This window comes from Gopherus evgoodei, chromosome 9 (assembly GCF_007399415.2).
Source record: "Gopherus evgoodei ecotype Sinaloan lineage chromosome 9, rGopEvg1_v1.p, whole genome shotgun sequence".
Lineage (NCBI taxonomy): Eukaryota > Metazoa > Chordata > Testudines > Testudinidae > Gopherus > Gopherus evgoodei.
In genome coordinates, this window is record NC_044330.1 from 19413484 (window position 1) to 19432634 (window position 19151).

Here is a 19151-nt window from a genome sequence, read left to right on the forward strand (position 1 = left end):
ATTTTTTTCTAATCAAAGTAGAACTCTAGCTTGATCATTATATCTAGGGAAATGTATTGCCTTGAGCTCTCAAAGGCAACAAAGTTCTGTCCTGTCCAGGATGAAGCTGGCTGTCTTTGTAGTAGTTGAAGACATGTAAAAGTCTGAGGTCTTCCTTCAGAGTAGTGCCAGAGAAAGTTGAGTGAGAGAGTAGTGTGGACACAAAGCCAAAGGATGGCATTGTGGTTAAGGCACTTGAGTGATACTCAGGAGATCTGGCTTTAATTTTTTGCCCTGCCATAGGTTTACTGTGTGACATTAGGTAAATCCCTTAATTGCTGTGTGCCTCAGTTTCCCATCTGTAAAATGAGGTTAATAATGTATAATCCTTCCATCTCTCCACCCCATGTTTGTCTTACTTATTTAGACTGAGATAGGAACTATCTCTTATTATGTGTCTGTACAGTGCCTAGCACAAAAGGATCCTGAAACTCCTGATCTCAGTTGATGTTTCTAAGTGCCATTCATAATATAAACAATAATAAATTTAAAAGTGACAAACAAGCAAAAGACAGATGGCCACACTATAAATAACTCCCAGTCCTGTTAATGTCTTATTTCTCCAGTTGAAACAGTGATACTGTGTAGAATAAGGCCATGCAAGCATACATTTTTTTAAAACTAAAATGGGAATTAGAAGATACTGTTGTACCAATTACATTAGACCAATAAAAATCAGCAGGATCTTATTAAAGGGGACAAGGCAAAGATGCCACATTTATTATTATAACAGTTTATGACTAATACTAATATCTTAATTCTTATACACACACATGTATACCTATTACCTATACACACACACTCACATTATAATACCTAATACCTATACACACACACATACACACATTCCACACACACACACACACACACATTTCATCAGGTGTTCTGCAGCTGCTGCATAGTTACCAGTCCTGAAGATAGCTTAATTTCATGGCTTGATTTTGCAGCTTGGGTTCGTAGCTTGTGGCAGCTAACTGGCCAGGAAAGCTGGGCACAAGGCTGAGCTGGATCTCTGTTGGGCAGGCACCGATGTTCTTCCATGTTGGCAGCAGAATGTTACCAGAGTTTCCTCATCTCCTTCTTTTTATAGGCTTTTAGTTTGGATTCAAAGTCTATAGGTCTTGCTGTGTCACGCTGCCTCTGGGTTTAGATTGATCACCATTAATTGCAGGCGTGACTTTCAGCCTTGAACCTGGCTTGATCTTCCTTCGGTTGTTTCTGTTGTCCTTCTCTTTTAGGGTGGATGCTTCTTACTTTGTTTAGGGCTGTTGTCTAGGTCTTCAGCCGTTGGTATTTTAACTTTATTTCATCAGGACAGGCTGGGGCTGGAGGTTGATTCCATCATTCATACATACCTCTTCACACATCTAAACTAAACTAATAAGATTACAGCAGGGTTTGCAAAAATGAAGGTTGGAGGAAGCTTTTACAAAATGGAGTGAGGTTTTAAAATGAGTTTGAATTACAATATGGAACAGAAGTTACAGTGTAGGCAAGTGTAGTGAATGGTGAACAGAAGTTACATTAATAAAATGAACAATTAAAACAATTCATTTATCAGTTCTACAATACAGTATTGTACAATAGGCATTTGACAGCAGAGCCAATCAAAACTTTAAAAGCAGCAAAGAGTCCTGTGGCACCTTATAGACTAACAGATGTTTGGGGGCATTAGTTTTCGTGGGTGAATACCCACTTCATCAGATGCATGTAGTGGAAATTTCCAGGGGCAGGTATATATATGCAAGCGAGAAGCAGGCTAGAGATAACGAGGTTAGTTCAATCAGGGAGGATGAGGCCCTCTTCTAGCAGCTGATATGTGAAAACCAAGGGAGGAGAAACTGGTTTTGTAGTTGGCAAGCCATTCACAGTCTTTGTTTAATCCTAAGCTGATGGTGTCAAATTTGCAGATGAACTGAAGCTCAGCAGTTTGTCTTTGAGGTCTGGTCCTGAATTTTTTTTTGCTGCAGGATGGCCACCTTAAGATCTGCTATTGTGTGGCTAGGGAGGTTGAAGTGTTTTCCTACAGGTTTTTGTATATTGCCATTCCTAATATCTGATTTGTGTCCATTTATCCTTTTTCGTAGAGATTGGCCAGTTTGGCCAATGTACGTAGCAGAGGGGCATTGCTGGCATATGATGGCGTATATTACATTGGTGGATGTGCAGGTAAATGAACCGATGCCAGCCTGAAGCAGATTCTCAACAGTAACTGAACACTGCACCATAGTAACTCTAACTCAGGAACCAATCCATGCAACAAACCTCAATGCCAACTCTGCCCACATATCTACACCAGCGACACCATTACAGGACCTAACCAGATCAGCCAAACCATTCATTCACCTGCACGTCCACCAATGTAATATATGCCATCATATGCCAGCAATGCCGCTCTGCTATGTACATTGGCTAAACTAGACAGTCTCTACGGAAAAGGATAAATAGACACAAATCAGATATTAGGAATGGCAATATACAAAAACCTGTAGGAGAACTCTTCAACCTCCCTAGCCACATAATAGCAGATCTTAAGGTGGCCATCCTGCAGCAAAAAAAATTCAGGACTAGACTTCAAAGAGAAACTGCTGAGCTTCAGTTCATCTGCAAATTTGACACCATCAGCTCGGGATTAAACAAAGACTGGTGAATGGCTTGCAACTACAAAACCAGTTTCTCCTCCATTAGTTTTCACACCTCAGCTGCTAGAAGAGGGCCTCATCTTCCCTGATTGAACTAACCTCGTTATCTCTAGCCTGCTTCTTGCTTCATATATATATCTGCCCCTGGAAATTTCCACTACATTCATCCGATGAAGTGGGTGTTCACCCATGAAAGCTCATGCTCCAAAACGTCTGTTAGTCTATAAGGTACCACAGGACTCTTTGCTACTTTTATAGATCCATACTACATGGCTACCCCTCTGATAACCAAAATTCAGATTTCCATTCATAGGAAATTCCAGCATTCCAGAATGTGCTTGTATTCCAAATCAGAACGGAAACAATTTGGTCTACATTCATTTTTGTCAAAACAAACAGAATTTTGTGAAGTATTTTGGTTTTGATTAAACTGCATTTTCTGAAGGAAAACTTTTGTAGAAAATTTTATGACTAGCTCTATTAAACAATCAAATTCAGTTAATACAATTGATTGTGTTGCTTGATGGCATATCTGTATAAAATGTTCTCATTTTCCCTCCTTCCACTATTTGCAGTTGGAAATAGCCAATTGACCTGAGGTGGAAAGATATTTTAAACATTTTGCCAGATTGTTAGAGAAATCTTGAACTTTTGTAAAAGAGAAAAATACAAATAGGAGTAGTTCTTCATAAAGAAAAACAAAAAAGAAGCAAGATTTGTACTTCTGTTGTTGTGTTTGTAGTCTGATTTGTTATAAAGTTGTAGCCTTGTATTAAGGATAATTTTATTTTTCCCTTTCCAATAAAATCTAATGCTTGATTTAATAAAAGCTGGTATAATTCTGAAACATTTCTACAACTATACCCTTTGAACAGATGTCAGATACTAAAGAACGGCTGCCTACAGATCAAGTTGCTGTTGCCAAGTCTCGCGAGCTTTCTGACAGAAACAGTTGATTATAATGTCAGTACTGTCCAATTTACAGGCTTAAAGTAGCAGCCGCACACTGCTTTTCACTGAAGTATACAAAGATCTTGACTCTTTTAGAAACTTTGTAGTCTTTGCAATAGAAGCTGGGGTGAGTGATTCTCTATTTACATGTTTCTATGCCAATATAAGTTACAGTTAAACTCAATTTGTATGGGGATTGTGATCTTTTAAAATGTTATGGTCTGACCATTTGTTGCTCTGTTGGAGATACTCACTCTGCTCTGCAAATGGAACTGATGGAACAAATAAGCAGGCATGTGTATCGGACCTTGGTATTATTCAAGGGATTTTGGGCTAAGTAAATTGAACTGAGCAATAAATCATTTATTAATTCAACCACCTTTTCTATTTAAATATAGATTTCTTGGTTGGGTAAAGATTTGCAAGGAGAGAAAATAATCATTTAAACAAATTATATTCTCTCACTGACTAAGAATACAGAAGTATATTCTGTTTAATTTTTATTGGATAAAACAAATACAGAAGCAACTTTTAAAATATGCAAATATAGTAAATGACATCTCTCTTCTTGGTTAAGGTTGGCAGGCTAAAGCAATCTTCTGACCTCTTTTATTCTTGTAGTAATAATCAAGTCCTATTATTTAGCTCAGTGTGTTTATGTTGCTGAATTTGTTTTAATGCAGCATTAAAATTATTACAAAATGTACTATTTCACCACCAAATGCAGTACCATACCTTTCAATTGCTAGTTTTGTCACTATTAGCAGGAAACATAACTTGAAACTACAATGCTTTCATTTAGCAGTGTAGAAGTTTTGTACTTTTTCCAAAGTTTGACCTATTTCATTTGCTCATTAAAAAGATCTGATAGTTCATTGAAGAGCTAATTTTAAAATGTATAGTGTTGACTTTTTCACTTTAACTATTTCTTTAATATTTGCATTAATAGCTAAAACATTTTAGAATTGTGGATCAAAAGTTCAGGGTCTGTTTTATATTTGCGGATTTTTACTTTTGTCTCTATTAGTTTTTTAGTGTGTGTACATATATATTTGTGTGTGTGTGTGTATAATAACATAACTGTATGGAGACTAAAGGTTCTACATGAACCCTATACTCCTGATGTTCACATCCCCCCCTTTATTATTTATTATTCTAATTTCACTTTTCTTATGCCTATAATATTACCATTGATTATTTTAATCTTTTACAGTTCCAGATAGCACTTTAAATACTACATTAAATGCTTGCTTTCAGTGTCACATATTGGATGGTTTTTAAAAAAATACCCTCCTTATCCAGTTTATTATATATTGGATAATTGCTGACTTCCTATTGCTGCTAGGTCCTTAGCCCAATATTGATGCAATCTCCTGATCACTTTATTCATGAATTAACTTAAAAGTAAAATAACCAGGATTTGACTCTTGCATAATCCTTAACCCCTATGGAACATTTTTCATTTATAGCTCTTTAAAGTGCTTTACAAAGATAGGAACACTCACTGTATCTCTTTAATGGGTGGGTAAACTGATGTACAAAGCAATAAGTGATTTCATTTTGCCTAAGGACTGCAGCTTGAGGCACTAAATCCCTGATTCTGCAAACACTTGGAGTAATTCTATTGATTTGAAGTTGCCCACTCCAGTAAAGTTTAGCAAGGATGTGTTTGCAGGATTCTAGGTAAGTAAATCTTAAGGTCTGGTTATTGTTAGATACAGCTCTTTAGCCCTTTTATCCTTTATGAATCATACTGAGAAGCATTTACATAAAAAATTCTATTGCTTTACATCTTTTTCCATGATAGATCATCTGTGTACTATAGATTTTTATTTTCTCATGCTTTTAACAAAAGTTTGAAATATTGTCTGTGATCATTTATCTCTCTGAGTTACTTTGATTCTCTCTCATATTTAGGAATCACTTTAACCAGAAACTTCCCTATTTTTTCTATTCTCTCTCAACTTTCCAACAATAAACAAACAAATTAAATGGTCTTAGATCAGGCATACAGCTGTACTTTCCACAGAAATTAGCCTCACTCCTTGTAAGGAGAGAAGTGCTGCTCATTAACAAAGAATGAACTATTTAAAGTGGCAGTGCTGAATACACTAGGCACAACTGGACAGCAGGAGAAGGAGGGGGTAGGAAGAACAGAAGAGAAGCTTTGTTGAATATTTTCACTGAAACAGATTGTAGGATTGGGCCAAATGAGAGTTTTCTTCTTTTTTGACATTTGGCTTTTGAGAGGAAGAGAATGTTTTTATAACAGAGTTAATAAGTCCAACTTTAAAAGACTAAGATCAGTGGGACTACTCACATGCATTAACTTAAGCATGTGATTAAGTACTTTACCTAATCAGGGTCTAAATTCCTAGAATTACCAGTACCTAGAGGCCCCAGTCAAGGACTGTACCAAGCACTGCAAAAATAAAGAAAAAATATAGTCCCTACCCAAATAAATGTACAATCTAAGCAATCACAATAACGCTAATTGTTAAATGTCTATAAAACATTTATTTGTTCATGATTTTGGCATAATTATGTGTGTGATTACATACAAGAACTGAAGTTATAGCGTATTACAGACATACATAGCAGTTGAAGTACAGACTTATGAAACGCACCTCCAATTCCCAGAGAGTACTCTTGGGTTTATAATGAAGTTATTTTGATGTTTTGCAATTGCATTTCAACCCACTTGGGTTCCGTATCATAAATACATGGTTCAATATCTACAGCTTCATGTCATCTCTGAAACAAAAATAGAGATCTGAACACCCCCAAACATGGGGAAAACCCTAATTCAAATGACAGAGGAGCTGCTTTTCCGGGTTAATAATGTGTCTTTATTTGTAAAGAAATTGGTACATGGCCTGAACTTTGCCCCATAGTTCTAGTAGAAGTTTCCTTGATATCCTTAAGATTGTGCACATTGTTACTAGCTCTCTCTATTTACAGGATAGTATGAATTACAAAGTAACCACCGACAGAATATTTCTAATCATGCATTATGTTTTGCATGATGTTCTTCTCATGTATTAGCCTCCAAAGGGGAATGATCAGGGCACTAACTAACAAAAGTAAATATTATGAAAAGGCCTGAAGGGTATATTTTTGTGTGCTAAACCAGATGAAATACTGTTTGTTCAGTGATTGTGTGTGGGAGGAGAACAGATACTCCTTAAAAAAGTAACCTACGTGTGGCTACTTCTGGTGACTTTTACTGTGATGCCATACAAGGCACCGGCACCTGCTGCATTGGGCATATGACTAATGGTTCACGTAGTCACATACTTGCTGGCCATATACTTTCCTCTCTTTGGCCCACCCCTATCTTGCCCTCAACCTCCCACCTCCTTCTATGTTGTGGTAGACAGAACCATATACTTTCCTCTCTTTGGCCCACCCTTGTGATCCAAAAGCATTGTCTTACTCTAGACTATAAAATTTACCCATTGCTAGAAAAACATGTCAGAATAGGGTAAAGTGGGATTGTTACTGAATATGATTTAGCAACAAGTGTAGCCAAGACCAAGCCATGGCTAAAATCTGCTCTGCTGCTCCATGCAGCAGAACCACCTTAGTTTCAGTGCCTTTGGGGCCTTTCACGTTCCTTCTGCATGCAACAAGTTTTGGCCCTTGTACTGATACATTAAAATGCAGGCTCCTAAGCTTAATTTTTATTTTATTTCAGGAATGATGACATGCAGCAATGGGACAAGCTTCTGCACAAGATTTCTGATGTGGTTTCTTCTACTGTATATGTTTGTAAGGAAGGTGCTACCTGAAGACGACATTATAGTTACTACTAAGAAAGGAAAAGTAAGAGGGATTCACTTGCCCGTACTTGGGGGAACTGTGACGGCCTTTCTGGGAATTCCTTATGGCGAGCCACCACTTGGTAGACTACGATTCAAAAAACCAGAGCCCCGCAACAAGTGGACAGAGATTTGGGATGCCACAAAACATGCAAACTCTTGTTATCAGAATATAGATAAAACTTTCCCTGGATTCCCTGGGTCAGAGATGTGGAATCCAAACACTAACCTTAGTGAAGACTGCTTATACCTCAATGTATGGGTTCCTTCTCCAAAACCCAAAAATGCAACTGTCATGGTATGGATTTATGGGGGTGGATTTCAATCAGGGACATCCTCTTTACCTGTCTATGATGGTAAATTTCTGGCACGTGTTGAAAGAGTCATTGTAGTTTCAGTGAACTACAGAACAGGGGCACTAGGATTCTTGGCTTTACCGGGAAACCAGGAAGCTCCAGGAAATGCAGGTTTATTTGATCAAAGGTTAGCACTTAAGTGGGTCCAGGAGAACATAGCTGTCTTTGGCGGCAATTCTAAAAGTGTCACTTTATTTGGAGAGAGTGCAGGGGCTGCTTCTGTTAGCTATCATATTCTTTCTTCTGAAAGCCATCCTCTTTTCACAAGAGCCATCATGCAAAGTGGCGCTGCTAATGCCCCCTGGGCCACATTAACACATTCTGAGGCAAGGAAGAGAACTTTGACCTTAGCTAAACTACTCAGCTGCTCGGGTAGCAATGATACAGACATAATTCTCTGTCTCCAAAACAAGGATCCCCAGGATATCCTCGAGAATGAAGTTTCTGTTCTAACACACAACTCTCTTTTAAAAGTATATTTCTGTCCCATAGTTGATGGTGATTTTCTCACTGAAATGCCACAAACATTGATCCAGCATGGGCTCTTTAAACAAACCCAACTCTTAGTGGGAGTTAACAAAGATGAAGGGACAGCTTTCCTAGTGTATGGGGCACCTGGTTTCAGCAAAGATAATGATAGCCAGATCAATAAAACAGAATTCCAAGTAGGTTTAGGTGAGTCCTTTCCAGAAGCAAGTGAACTTGGGGTGGAATCGATCATTTTTCACTACACAGACTGGGAAGATGAGCAGAACCCTGACAATTATCGTGATGCTATGGATGACATTATTGGGGATTACAATATCATATGTCCTGTAATGGAGTTCACAAATTTTTTTGCTCAACTAGGAAATAACGTATTCTTCTACTTCTTTGAACATCGGTCCTCAAAACTTGCTTGGCCAGAATGGATGGGAGTAATGCATGGTTATGAGATTGAGTTTGTATTTGGATTACCTCTAGAGAGAAGAGTTAATTACACCAAAGCTGAACAAATCTTGAGTAGATCCATGCTGAGATACTGGGCAAGTTTTGCGAAAACAGGGTAAGTTTAAGTTTTGCTGGTTGATTTTTATGTCAGATGCACAAACTAGAAATAATGATTCTATTGACTGTGTTCTGGAGGCTAGTGAGGCCTGTGAGGAAGGATTAATTGTCCAGCTAGCTGGGACTTCTCTTTTATTATTGATAAAATTAGCATCTCAGTAAAATAAACTGTTGAAATGCAGCTGATGATATCATATGAACTTAAGAAAATATTGTGTACCCTTCAAAGTTGTTAGTCATCTGCTGCCCACTTATGAAGACAACCACAAAACATTTTTTTTCATGATAGCCGCTGCTGCAAATGAAAGCAAGCATTTCAAGCTGCAAAAATATAATACATACACCTCATACACGCTATGGGTTAAATCCTGACCTTATTGAAGTAAATGGCAAAACTCTGGTCAACTTAAGTGTTACTCACTCTAAGATTGAAATTCACCACAAAACCCAAAGAAAAAATTTTATGTGAGACATTAAGTGGGACTTGGGGGATGGAATCCAACCCCCTCAACCAGTCTACCCAGCTTCTGTTCCAGCATATGGATTGGAATAGTGGCTATAACACCTATTGTCCCCATATGGTGGGGGAAAGTATCTGTATTAATCTGTAAGACTTCTATAGGCACCGTAGAAATATCCTCTAGGTTTGAAAACATTTACACTAAAGATAGCCATTAGTAGATCCATACAGAGTTAGTCTTAATGTTATAACTCTAGTGCAGTGGTTTTCAAACTAGGATATGTATACCCCTAGGGGTATGTGAGCTCTCATCAGGGCTATGCAAGAAAAATTCTGTAATGGCAGACAATGCATCATGTTATGCCTTCCATACCTTTCTTTTTTTCTGTTTTCATAGGCATATTATGACAGTATCTCAGATGAGTATATATGGTAGACTACATTATTTGAAAGGGGTATGCAGCCTAAAAAGTTTGAAAACCGTTGCCTAAGTGGTATGTTGAGAATTGAAGCCCTGCATTCTGGTTACTTTACCCATATCTACTTAGGAAAAAAAATACATATTGTAAATAGAAAAATGTATCCATGGCAATGCACATTTCAGTATTTAACTTATTCTCACAGTAACAAGAAATCACTTTATTCATTTTTTTTTATCCTCACAGTAACTTGCTTCTGAGATGGCTATTTCCTTAAACTTATTTATGCCCTGATACAAAACACACTGAAGTCAATTAACAGATCCCCACTGACTTCAACTTTGGATCATACCCTAACCATTTTTCATTCATAGATTCATAGCTTACAACCCAGAGTGGATCATTGTGACCATCTAGTCTAATCTCCTACATAACAGATGCTATAGTACTTCCACAAATTAATTTCACTTTGAACTATAGCATACAATTTAGAAAAATAATCTGATCTTGTTTTAAAATTGTCAGTGATGGAGAATCCATCAGAACCCTTGGTAAATTGTTCCATTGGTAAATTAGTCTCACTTCTAAAAAGGTATGCCTTATTTCTAGTCTGAATTTGTCTAGCTTCAATTTCCAGCCATTGGGTCTTGTTTTACCTTTGTCTGTTACATTGAAGAGCCTTTTACTATCTATTTTCTGTTCTCCATTTACATACCTATAGACTGTGATCTCCTTAACCTTCTCTTTGTTAAACTAAACAGGCTGTGCTCCTGGAGTCTTTCACAATATAGCATATTTTCCCAATCCTTAATCATGCTCATGGCTCTTCTCTGAACTCTCTCCTATTTAGCAACATCCTTTGTTTATACAGTCAAGAATTACATTACCCCTTTTGCCATAGCATCACATTGGGAGCTCATGTTTAGCTGATTATCCACCATGTCCCCATGTCCTCTTCAGAGTCACTGCTTCCCAGGATCGGTTCCTCCTTCCTGTAAGCATAGCCTACATTCTTTGTTCCAAGATGTATGACTTTACATTGAATCTGCGGACTGTCTTCTTCTTTATTTACCACTCCCCCAATTGTTGTGTCCTCTGCAAACTGTTAGGCACATGTTGTTTAATTAGAAACATATGCATGTTCATAAACTGTTGCCTCACATTTCTCACTCAAATTATTCTTCTAAGTTGATTATGCATTTATAAGGTATTTAAGAGGGCAGTATTATTTCATGAACAATAAGAATGGCAAAAATTGATCTGGTAAGATGTATTTAATAGGTCTACTTTTGTATTCATTTTACATTACACATTGAGGGGAACTAACAATCTGTTTAAATGCATCATTCCTTTAACAGATTTTCCCTTTAAGAGGGACAATCTATTCCTTTAGCAGGCTTCTATGGAAGCTTTTTTGACTGTAGTTAATGAGCATAATAAAAGGAATTAAGATACTACATATTTGCCATCTCTCTATTATATATGCATTAATTTTTTTTTGCAATAAATTGCTGCTCTGGAGCCTATACAGTGAGGTCAGCTAAAACTTGGTAACCCTTTCTACTTAAGGGTTAAGGATGGATCTAATATCCATAGCACTCTGAAACCAGTGGAGTTCAGACATTTCAACAGTAATTAAGACTGCACTGAATTAAAGATCTCCACTAGATTCTGCAGCTTTTGCAAACCTATCCTGCAGAAAATTGCAGATAATGACAATACGGTAGCCACCACAACTATATCTAAAAGTGTAGACATTTCAATTTAAATTAAAACATTTATTTGTTTTAAAAATGAGCTTCTCTTCTCATAGAGATTTTGCAGAGAAATATTTAGATGTGTGGTTTGGTATTAGCATAGTTTCAGAGGTATAATACGTAGTTTCCGTTTCTCAATACCTGCTTGGTAAAATGAAGTTACAGAGATAAGGGCACAGTGCAAGCTAAAATTAGGCAACATAAGGTGTGTGTGTGCAAGTTTAAGTTTGTGAAAGACTGTCAGCCAATAGTTGTGTCATAGTCTAATTATCATTTGGACTATAATTAGATTAGCTGGCAGATAGTATTTCAAGTGGTTTCCACAGCAAACAGAAAATACTCACTATCTGCTTCTATCACAAATATTGAAAACATAACTACTTATGGTAGATAATACATCTATGCAATTTGAATCCCCAGCAAAACAATCACATTGATATGTTTTCTGTTTAGTTAACCTGTTAGAAGCCACTCACTTCATAAACAAAAACATGGATCTAACCAATATACACTGCCCATAGTTTAGAAGAAGTGGATCAAATTGATTCTAAATATTATCCAGAGTAAAGTATGCCTCCCCTCTTCCTGACACGTCTGATTATGCACTACAGATTCACAAAAATACAAATACTTCTTGTATTTGACATATTATGCATAGTAAATTCTGGTGCAATAAAAAGGTAAGTATATGGGGCAAAAGTGCCTTTGCCATTGATATTTGCAGTACCAGAGGAGAAAACTAGGGAAAAAAGATGAAAATCAGAAAGATTATACAGCACAGTTATTACTGAGGGCGTTTGACCTAGTATTCTAATGTGCACTAATACCAAACCATGAGGGAGGAAATAGAAACTTGCATATAAAAAGAGATATGAAAAGCTCAGCAAAAGCTAAAAGATTTTTGTTTATTTTTTGTCTCAATGACTTTACACTTGGAGGTAATTTCGAGCTGGCTCAACTTACCTCAGAAAGGACAGAGTACTTCATTTAGCCTTCGGTGCTGTGGCTTGTAACTGCATGTTCCTCATGGGTTCTCTTTGAGCTTGCACTCTGGCCCTATATTTTTCATCCAGATATGAATGCTGGGATTAAGGATGTTCATATTGAAACAGGCAGGTTCAATGACCCTAAAGGAGCCGTCTTCCATTCTGAAGAAATACCTGATGTCATGTAAAACCAGAAAAAAAAAGTTATCATAAAAAAGACAAATGATTCCTTCAAAATGTACCCTAGTGATATATAAATCCTTGATTCTTTTGTTTGCCTAATAAAATAAGGCTGTCAACTGGCCTGAAGTTTTCCAAAACAATGAAGACCAAGAACATTTTACACAAGACAGTTGTTTCAATTTTCCAAGTCTGTAGTCACTTTTATCTGGCAACCTCACTAAAAATGAAGGTGTCAATCATGACTGACCACTTTGCCAGGAGACATTCTAGGGGATTAGGATTTTCTGTTTTTTTAATCAGGATGCAAAAAACAGTACTTTAGTCTATGGTAAGACATTAAGAGCCAGAAACAAGGCAGTTAGAACATTTTTGCCAAAATATTCAAAGTTGGACGTCTACAGTTACACACCAAAATTCCTATTTAGTACTCTAAGGAAATGATTTTAGAATGCAAATTATAGGTTGAGGTACTGGTCTTTAGGCACCCAGTTTTGCCTTTCATGCTTGTGAGTGGTACAGGATTGCCTGACCTGGAAACTGAACTCCTCTATTTAGCCACAGATGCAATATGAGCAACTGTAGTGCAGATTTCACACTGGGTGTCAGTGTGCCTCAACCCTGATGTGAAAGGTCATCTCTCAGGGTGAGAAAGTAGTTCAGTCCATGGTCTCTCCTATGAGTCTGCCAAGAAGAGCAAGAATTGGTGTCCAATAGGGTGAGATCTTTGTGAACTTTCCACCATTGAAAATTGCATCAAGATCATCTGATGTGCATAATTTTCAATAATGACCCAGGGATCTGTATTTTCCAGTGCTGCTTAACTCAAGGGAATAGAAATATCATGCTATTGGCTGATTCTAATATTCAGCGTTTTTGTTTCCTTTGAAAATCCAGAGTGTTATTGGACTTTATGATGTGACTCAAGTGCTTTTATCTTTCAATAACTATGTGCCTTTTATTGTACCTCTGCTGTTCTTTCATCTGAAGTTTATTGACAGGTGAACAGTACTATTTTCCAGCAACCTTTTTGCTTTCATATTGCATTCTTTTTATTGAAGCAGAAAGTGCAGATACTTAGGAGTGGGCTCTGTTGAACAATATGTCATCAGTACCAGACTCACAACTAATGCTCTTTAAAGGGCAGAGAAAGGTAAATATTACTAAACTGTCAATAAAATTCCAATGAGTGGAAGTCAAAGCCATACCTATTTTCTACATTCACTGTCACCTGCAGCTTTTTTGCTATTGCATTAGTCATTTCAGCTTTTAATATGTTGAACTGGAGATGGAACTTTTTAGCATTGGGTCAGATTCTTCCATGTTTTTCAAATGCTGTAGTTCACTCAGAGTATTTCTAGTTTCATAAACTTAATTTTAGGGAGTATCTTTCTCCACAACTTTGAACAAGGAGGAGATAACATTATTTTTGGTTTCCCTAAAAAAAGAATCTCTCCTGGCTAGAGAAAAGAAAGAGGTTTTGTTTCTTCTTTGTAAAGAAATAAAGCATAAGAAAAGAACTGGTAGGGGGAAGATGGTGGCTCCAGAACAAAATCATAATTAATTTATGTTAGTTTTAAATAGTCTTTCACTTAGCCTGACTCATGTTTTTCAGCTGTTATTGTTACCTGGGACCATTTGCAACTGGACTTAGGTTAGAGCAGCCTTAAAACCAAGGTCTGAACCAAGCCTCAGCCAGCCTGAGACTTGAATGGCTACCTCTTTCAGACCTGCACCTAGCAGAGCTCAGCAGAATGGATTCAGCCATGTTTTGCTTGATGAAGACTCAATCAAGTCACTAGAGGTTGAATATCAGGCTCTATATATCTATCTAGTTCAGACATGAAGGGCTAGTCAATGTGGATTGAGTTTTTGGTGGGCTTTATCTGCAAGTTTTCCCTGTATGCTTTATTTTAAGTGAGGTCCATGATGACTGACACATTTGTTACTTTCATTTTTCTTCACCACTTTTGCTGTTCTTCAGAAAGCTTTTGGAAGTAAATGAGTGACACTAATCAGTACTATCAATCATAGTCAGCAGAATGCTCTGCCACCTTCTAGTAAGATGAGGCTTTATTTATCATGGGAGAAATGTATGGCATTGCAAATCAGTTGTTGCTAGGTTATGCCTTTTACATTCCTTTATTCATTATGTTTATTCAGTGTATTTTTCTAGACACGAGTGAAGGAAAATTGACAAGGAGATAGACAAATCAGATAAGACAAAAGCTCAAGTAAGAAAGTAGTAGAACATTTAAATATAATATTTTAAGGCTTTGTGAAAAATGTCTCCTATAAAAAGAAACTTGCAAAATTTGCCTCACTGTTTTCACAATTGGTTAAACAAATCTTTTGCAGCCTTTAAAAAAAAACCCACAAAAACAAGCCTTTGAAGTATTCACCCCTATGTTTTAGGGGAACCTGTGTTACTTTGATTGTTAAAGCTCTGAAGGATCTTATCTGGTTATTATAGTCTTCCCCTGATGTTCCTGTGGTGGACATATGACAAACATCAGTGCAGGGAGTAGTTTCATAACAGTGAGAACAAAAACAGAAGCCTCATCTTGAGTCTAGACAGCAGACTGAACTAAAGATCCAAGACTCAGTTGTGTAGAAAGGAACATCAGAAAATTTAGAAAACAGAAAATTTAGAAACTCGTTTTTTATCTTCCCAACGCATTGGAAACAGAGTAGGAAACTAGCTTGTGGAAACAAACTAAACATGGGCTATAGACAGTACTGCGCTAAGGGCTACATACATTCATAGAAAGAGAGATGTGTGAATGGGCCTAAGCCACAAAACTCTGATTCAGATATGGATTTGCTCAAAATTCAGGGGTGCATGGGCCCAGGATTCAAAGTATATTTCAACATAGCCCAGAGATTGTTGGAACAGAGCTTATGGTTTCAGCCTTTCTCAAAGAAGAAATGCACACCCTTGTCATGAATCCTTCACCTTCTGATCTAGAGCCAAATGGCATGGTCCACATTGGCTCATCAAGCCCTCATGTAGCCCTTTTTCTGCCACACAGATGACAGAAAAATGTAGTTGAGATCAAGGAGTTTGAACCAGATGCAAAATATGGTAGAAAGACAATGGAATAATTCACGTGTTTAGGGATGTATGGGAAGCCATATTGTTGGAGCCATGGAAGAGAAAGATGCCTTTAGCAGGAGAATAGGGAAGCTTCTTCTGGCATATGGCTTCTGCTGGCACAAACAATTAGCTATCGGGTAAGTGATGCAGCCATTCCATCACAGCAGCAGCACCCAGAGACATAAATCACATCCATCCACCATCAAGATGATAAAGAGAGCATCCATAACCAAATTGCATACTATTTGTTCTTGAGCTCCACAGAGGCAAAACAGGGAGATGAAGAAGCTGCAATGGGAAAGATATAGGTTAAACCACCCATGACCACAATGGATCCTGTTTTAATAACGCAAGATCTTTTGATTTATATGGTTGCTCATTTCAATCTTATCAAAAAAGGTTAATTTCAATGTGTTTTAAAAGGAAATTTCATTAAAATTGACACATTTCCTTGGAATTTTTCAGTTTCAACAAAACACATTTTCTATCAGAAAAACATTCCATTAGGAAGAAATTTCATCCATTCTGATAATGGGAAGAGAGACAAAAAGACAGACTGTGACAAGATTATACAAGAAGAAATATTGGATCTATATCTATATATAAATTGTGGGAGCAAAAGGAGAGTGAAGATTAAAAGATGAGACTCTATAAGCCTGCGATGAATAGCTGTCCATTTGGGCTGAGAAAAGAGGAAATGAAGAAGAGTTAGAAGGAAAGACAAGGACATACAGAAGGAGCTATCTGACAGACTGCAGATGTGAGATTGGACAGAAAAGGAGAGCAATATTTCAACCATCTTCATAATATGGTTGAAACTCTTGGAGTCAATGACACAATCTAAAGAGAGATTGTTCAGCAAGGAGGAGACAGAAGAAAGAACCCTATATGATACCAAGAGACAATGACAGAAGAGAAGACGCATTAAGTCATCAAGGAAAGACAAGAACTAGGATAGCACAATATCATCAATGTGTAGAGGGAAAAGGACCTGGAAGAGGAGAGTGATCAGTGGTGTTGCAAGCAGCAGACAGATTAAAGATAATAAGGACACAGAATCACCTCTATCATTTACCTAGTGCAAGACACTAGTCACCTTAGTCAGGTGGCTTTGGTCAAGTCAAGAAAGCAGAAGCCAGTTTGGTTGGAGGGAAACGTGATTTAGGGGAGAAGAATCCCTGGCAATGTGAGGCATACTGGAGCCATTTTATAATTCCAGACAGAGAATGGGAGCAGAAAGCCCTTATAAATATGATCATTAGGTACTGATGCACAAAGAGGAAAATCTGATTTATTCCTCCCCTCTCCTCCCCACATCCTTGCTGTGGAACATCCGCAATACTTTCTCTTTTTCTATGTGACTCATTTTAGAGCCACAAACAAATCTGTGGAAATCATGCTTTCCTCATAGATAGTTCATAAAGAAAAATATGGACCGCACCTAACAAATACATTTTTTATTGTAAACACTTGATTCCACTTTATTCAGGAGTCTTTAAAATGCCTTGGCATCATTCAACATCAGTACTGATGTCCACACATATTGTTATATTAAAAAGCAGTAATGGGAACCACTGTTTAGCTATTTTGTACTTTTGTATATGGTACATCATGCATGAAGCCAATAACTGGAAACACACGCTTGGCAGTCATCTGAGAGTCTGGCTTGCAAATTGACAAGCTGTCATAGAATTTCAAAATTGAAAACAGGAATATTTGGTTTAGCCATTTTATTTCAAATGGGGCAGGGTTGCAAAATATTTAGATTGGTTTAATATCATTGTCAACATACATAAAAGGGGAACATTTTTCCCATATGTACAGAAAATTAGATTCAGAAAATAGAAGTTTTGTTCTTGACAATAAGTGGGTCAAATCATTGCTGAAAAAGTTCTTGCACTTTCAAATGGCAAATCAGACCTTCATTTAAAAACTGTGTAAATATCATAGTGAACAATCAAATGAAATAACAGACTAGCAACTGAAAATACAATATAAAGATTTGTCTTGAAATGCTGTATATATGATGGTCTCATCTAACAAAATGTAAAACCCATTGCAGTAAATGAAGGATCTCTCCCTAATGAAGACAGGCAAAAGATGGTCTTGTGATTAAAGCATTGGACTAAGACTCAGGGTATGCAGGTTCCATTCTTGATTATGCGATGGGTTCTTTGTGTGACTTTGTGCAAATCACTTTGTCTCTCTGTGCCGCTGTTCCCCATCTCTACATTATAAAAAAATATTGTTTGTCAGGTGTTCAGATACCAAAATGAGGGGCGCTATATAAAACTTACAGGTAGATAGTAAATATGCTGAACCACTTTGGAAGACATCAGGATTTATCAAAACTAATCTTGCCTACATGGAAAAAGTATAGACCCACGAAAAGTCAAAGGGGGAACCAAGTTGGTGGGGAGTGACTGCCCCACTTGCCCCAAAGTAAAGTATGCCCCAGGGGCAGAGGGACATGCTTTTCCACATGATTGACTTCTTTTTGCATTTGTGAAGGATGGGAATTGCATAAATGCTTATTTATGTGCATGTGCAAATTGTGACCATATTAAGAGTTGTGCATGTCTAAAATGGTGCACACTTACGTTTTTCACATACACTTTTGGAGATGTAGCAGGGAGCACAAAGCATGGGTCCAATATTAGTACTTAGTTTCACTAGACCATAACTTTTTACAACAGCATTTTTAGAGAAGAACCAAATTCTGTCGCTGTTTAGTGTTAACTTCTACCTATAATCAGTGTTAATCAAGGGTAAAATCCTCATTTTATAGATACTAGTCTTCTTCCATAGATATAGCTCAAGTTCAAAAATGTTCTGCTTTCCATTTTTTTTCTGACTGGACAATGCCATATGAGTTTAGTTCATAAGAGACTGAAACTGCAGAGCAAAATTTTTGCAAGCTATTATTTTTTCTAGATAATCCTAGCATTTTTAACTGAAATCCTGATGAGAAACATGAGGAACAGAAACCTGCACATTTCAGTTCACTGACAAACACAAGAGAATGGTTTCCATGGAGAATGATCTGTGTCAGAGAAGTGGCAATGAGGAATGATAGAGAGATAGCTATGAATCTAGGGCCAAATTGTCACAGAGGCCTCAATCTGGTGTCTAATTCTGTGCCTGCAGTTTTGTTCCCATCACCTACAGGTGCAGTCAATTAAGGGTGAAAATGGTAGCAGTTAGCAATCTAGCTGCATGATTTGTGGGAGCAATTGTCTTTTTGGGCCCACAAATCTGGAAGTTTGATGTCTAAATTCAGTCATTTCACGCTCACAGTTGATTGCGCACACAAAACTGTATTTTAGTGTAGGCATAAAATTAGAAGCTTTTACAGTCTTTTCTCCCAGATGCTTCAGCCCTCATGTTTGTTCAGCA

General features: G+C 37.3%; 1 protein-coding gene across 1 annotated transcript in view; it reads left to right on the forward strand.

The window, feature by feature from the left end:
* Positions 1-3659: 3659 nt before the first annotated feature.
* Positions 3660-19151, forward strand: part of BCHE (butyrylcholinesterase) — a 45406-nt gene continuing 29914 nt past the window's right edge. Inside the window, exons 1-2 of the mRNA XM_030576450.1 lie at positions 3660-3759; positions 7330-8854. Of these exons, the coding sequence (XP_030432310.1) occupies positions 7332-8854 (1523 nt within the window). The 5' untranslated portion in view covers positions 3660-3759; positions 7330-7331. The remainder of the gene's footprint in view (positions 3760-7329; positions 8855-19151) is intronic.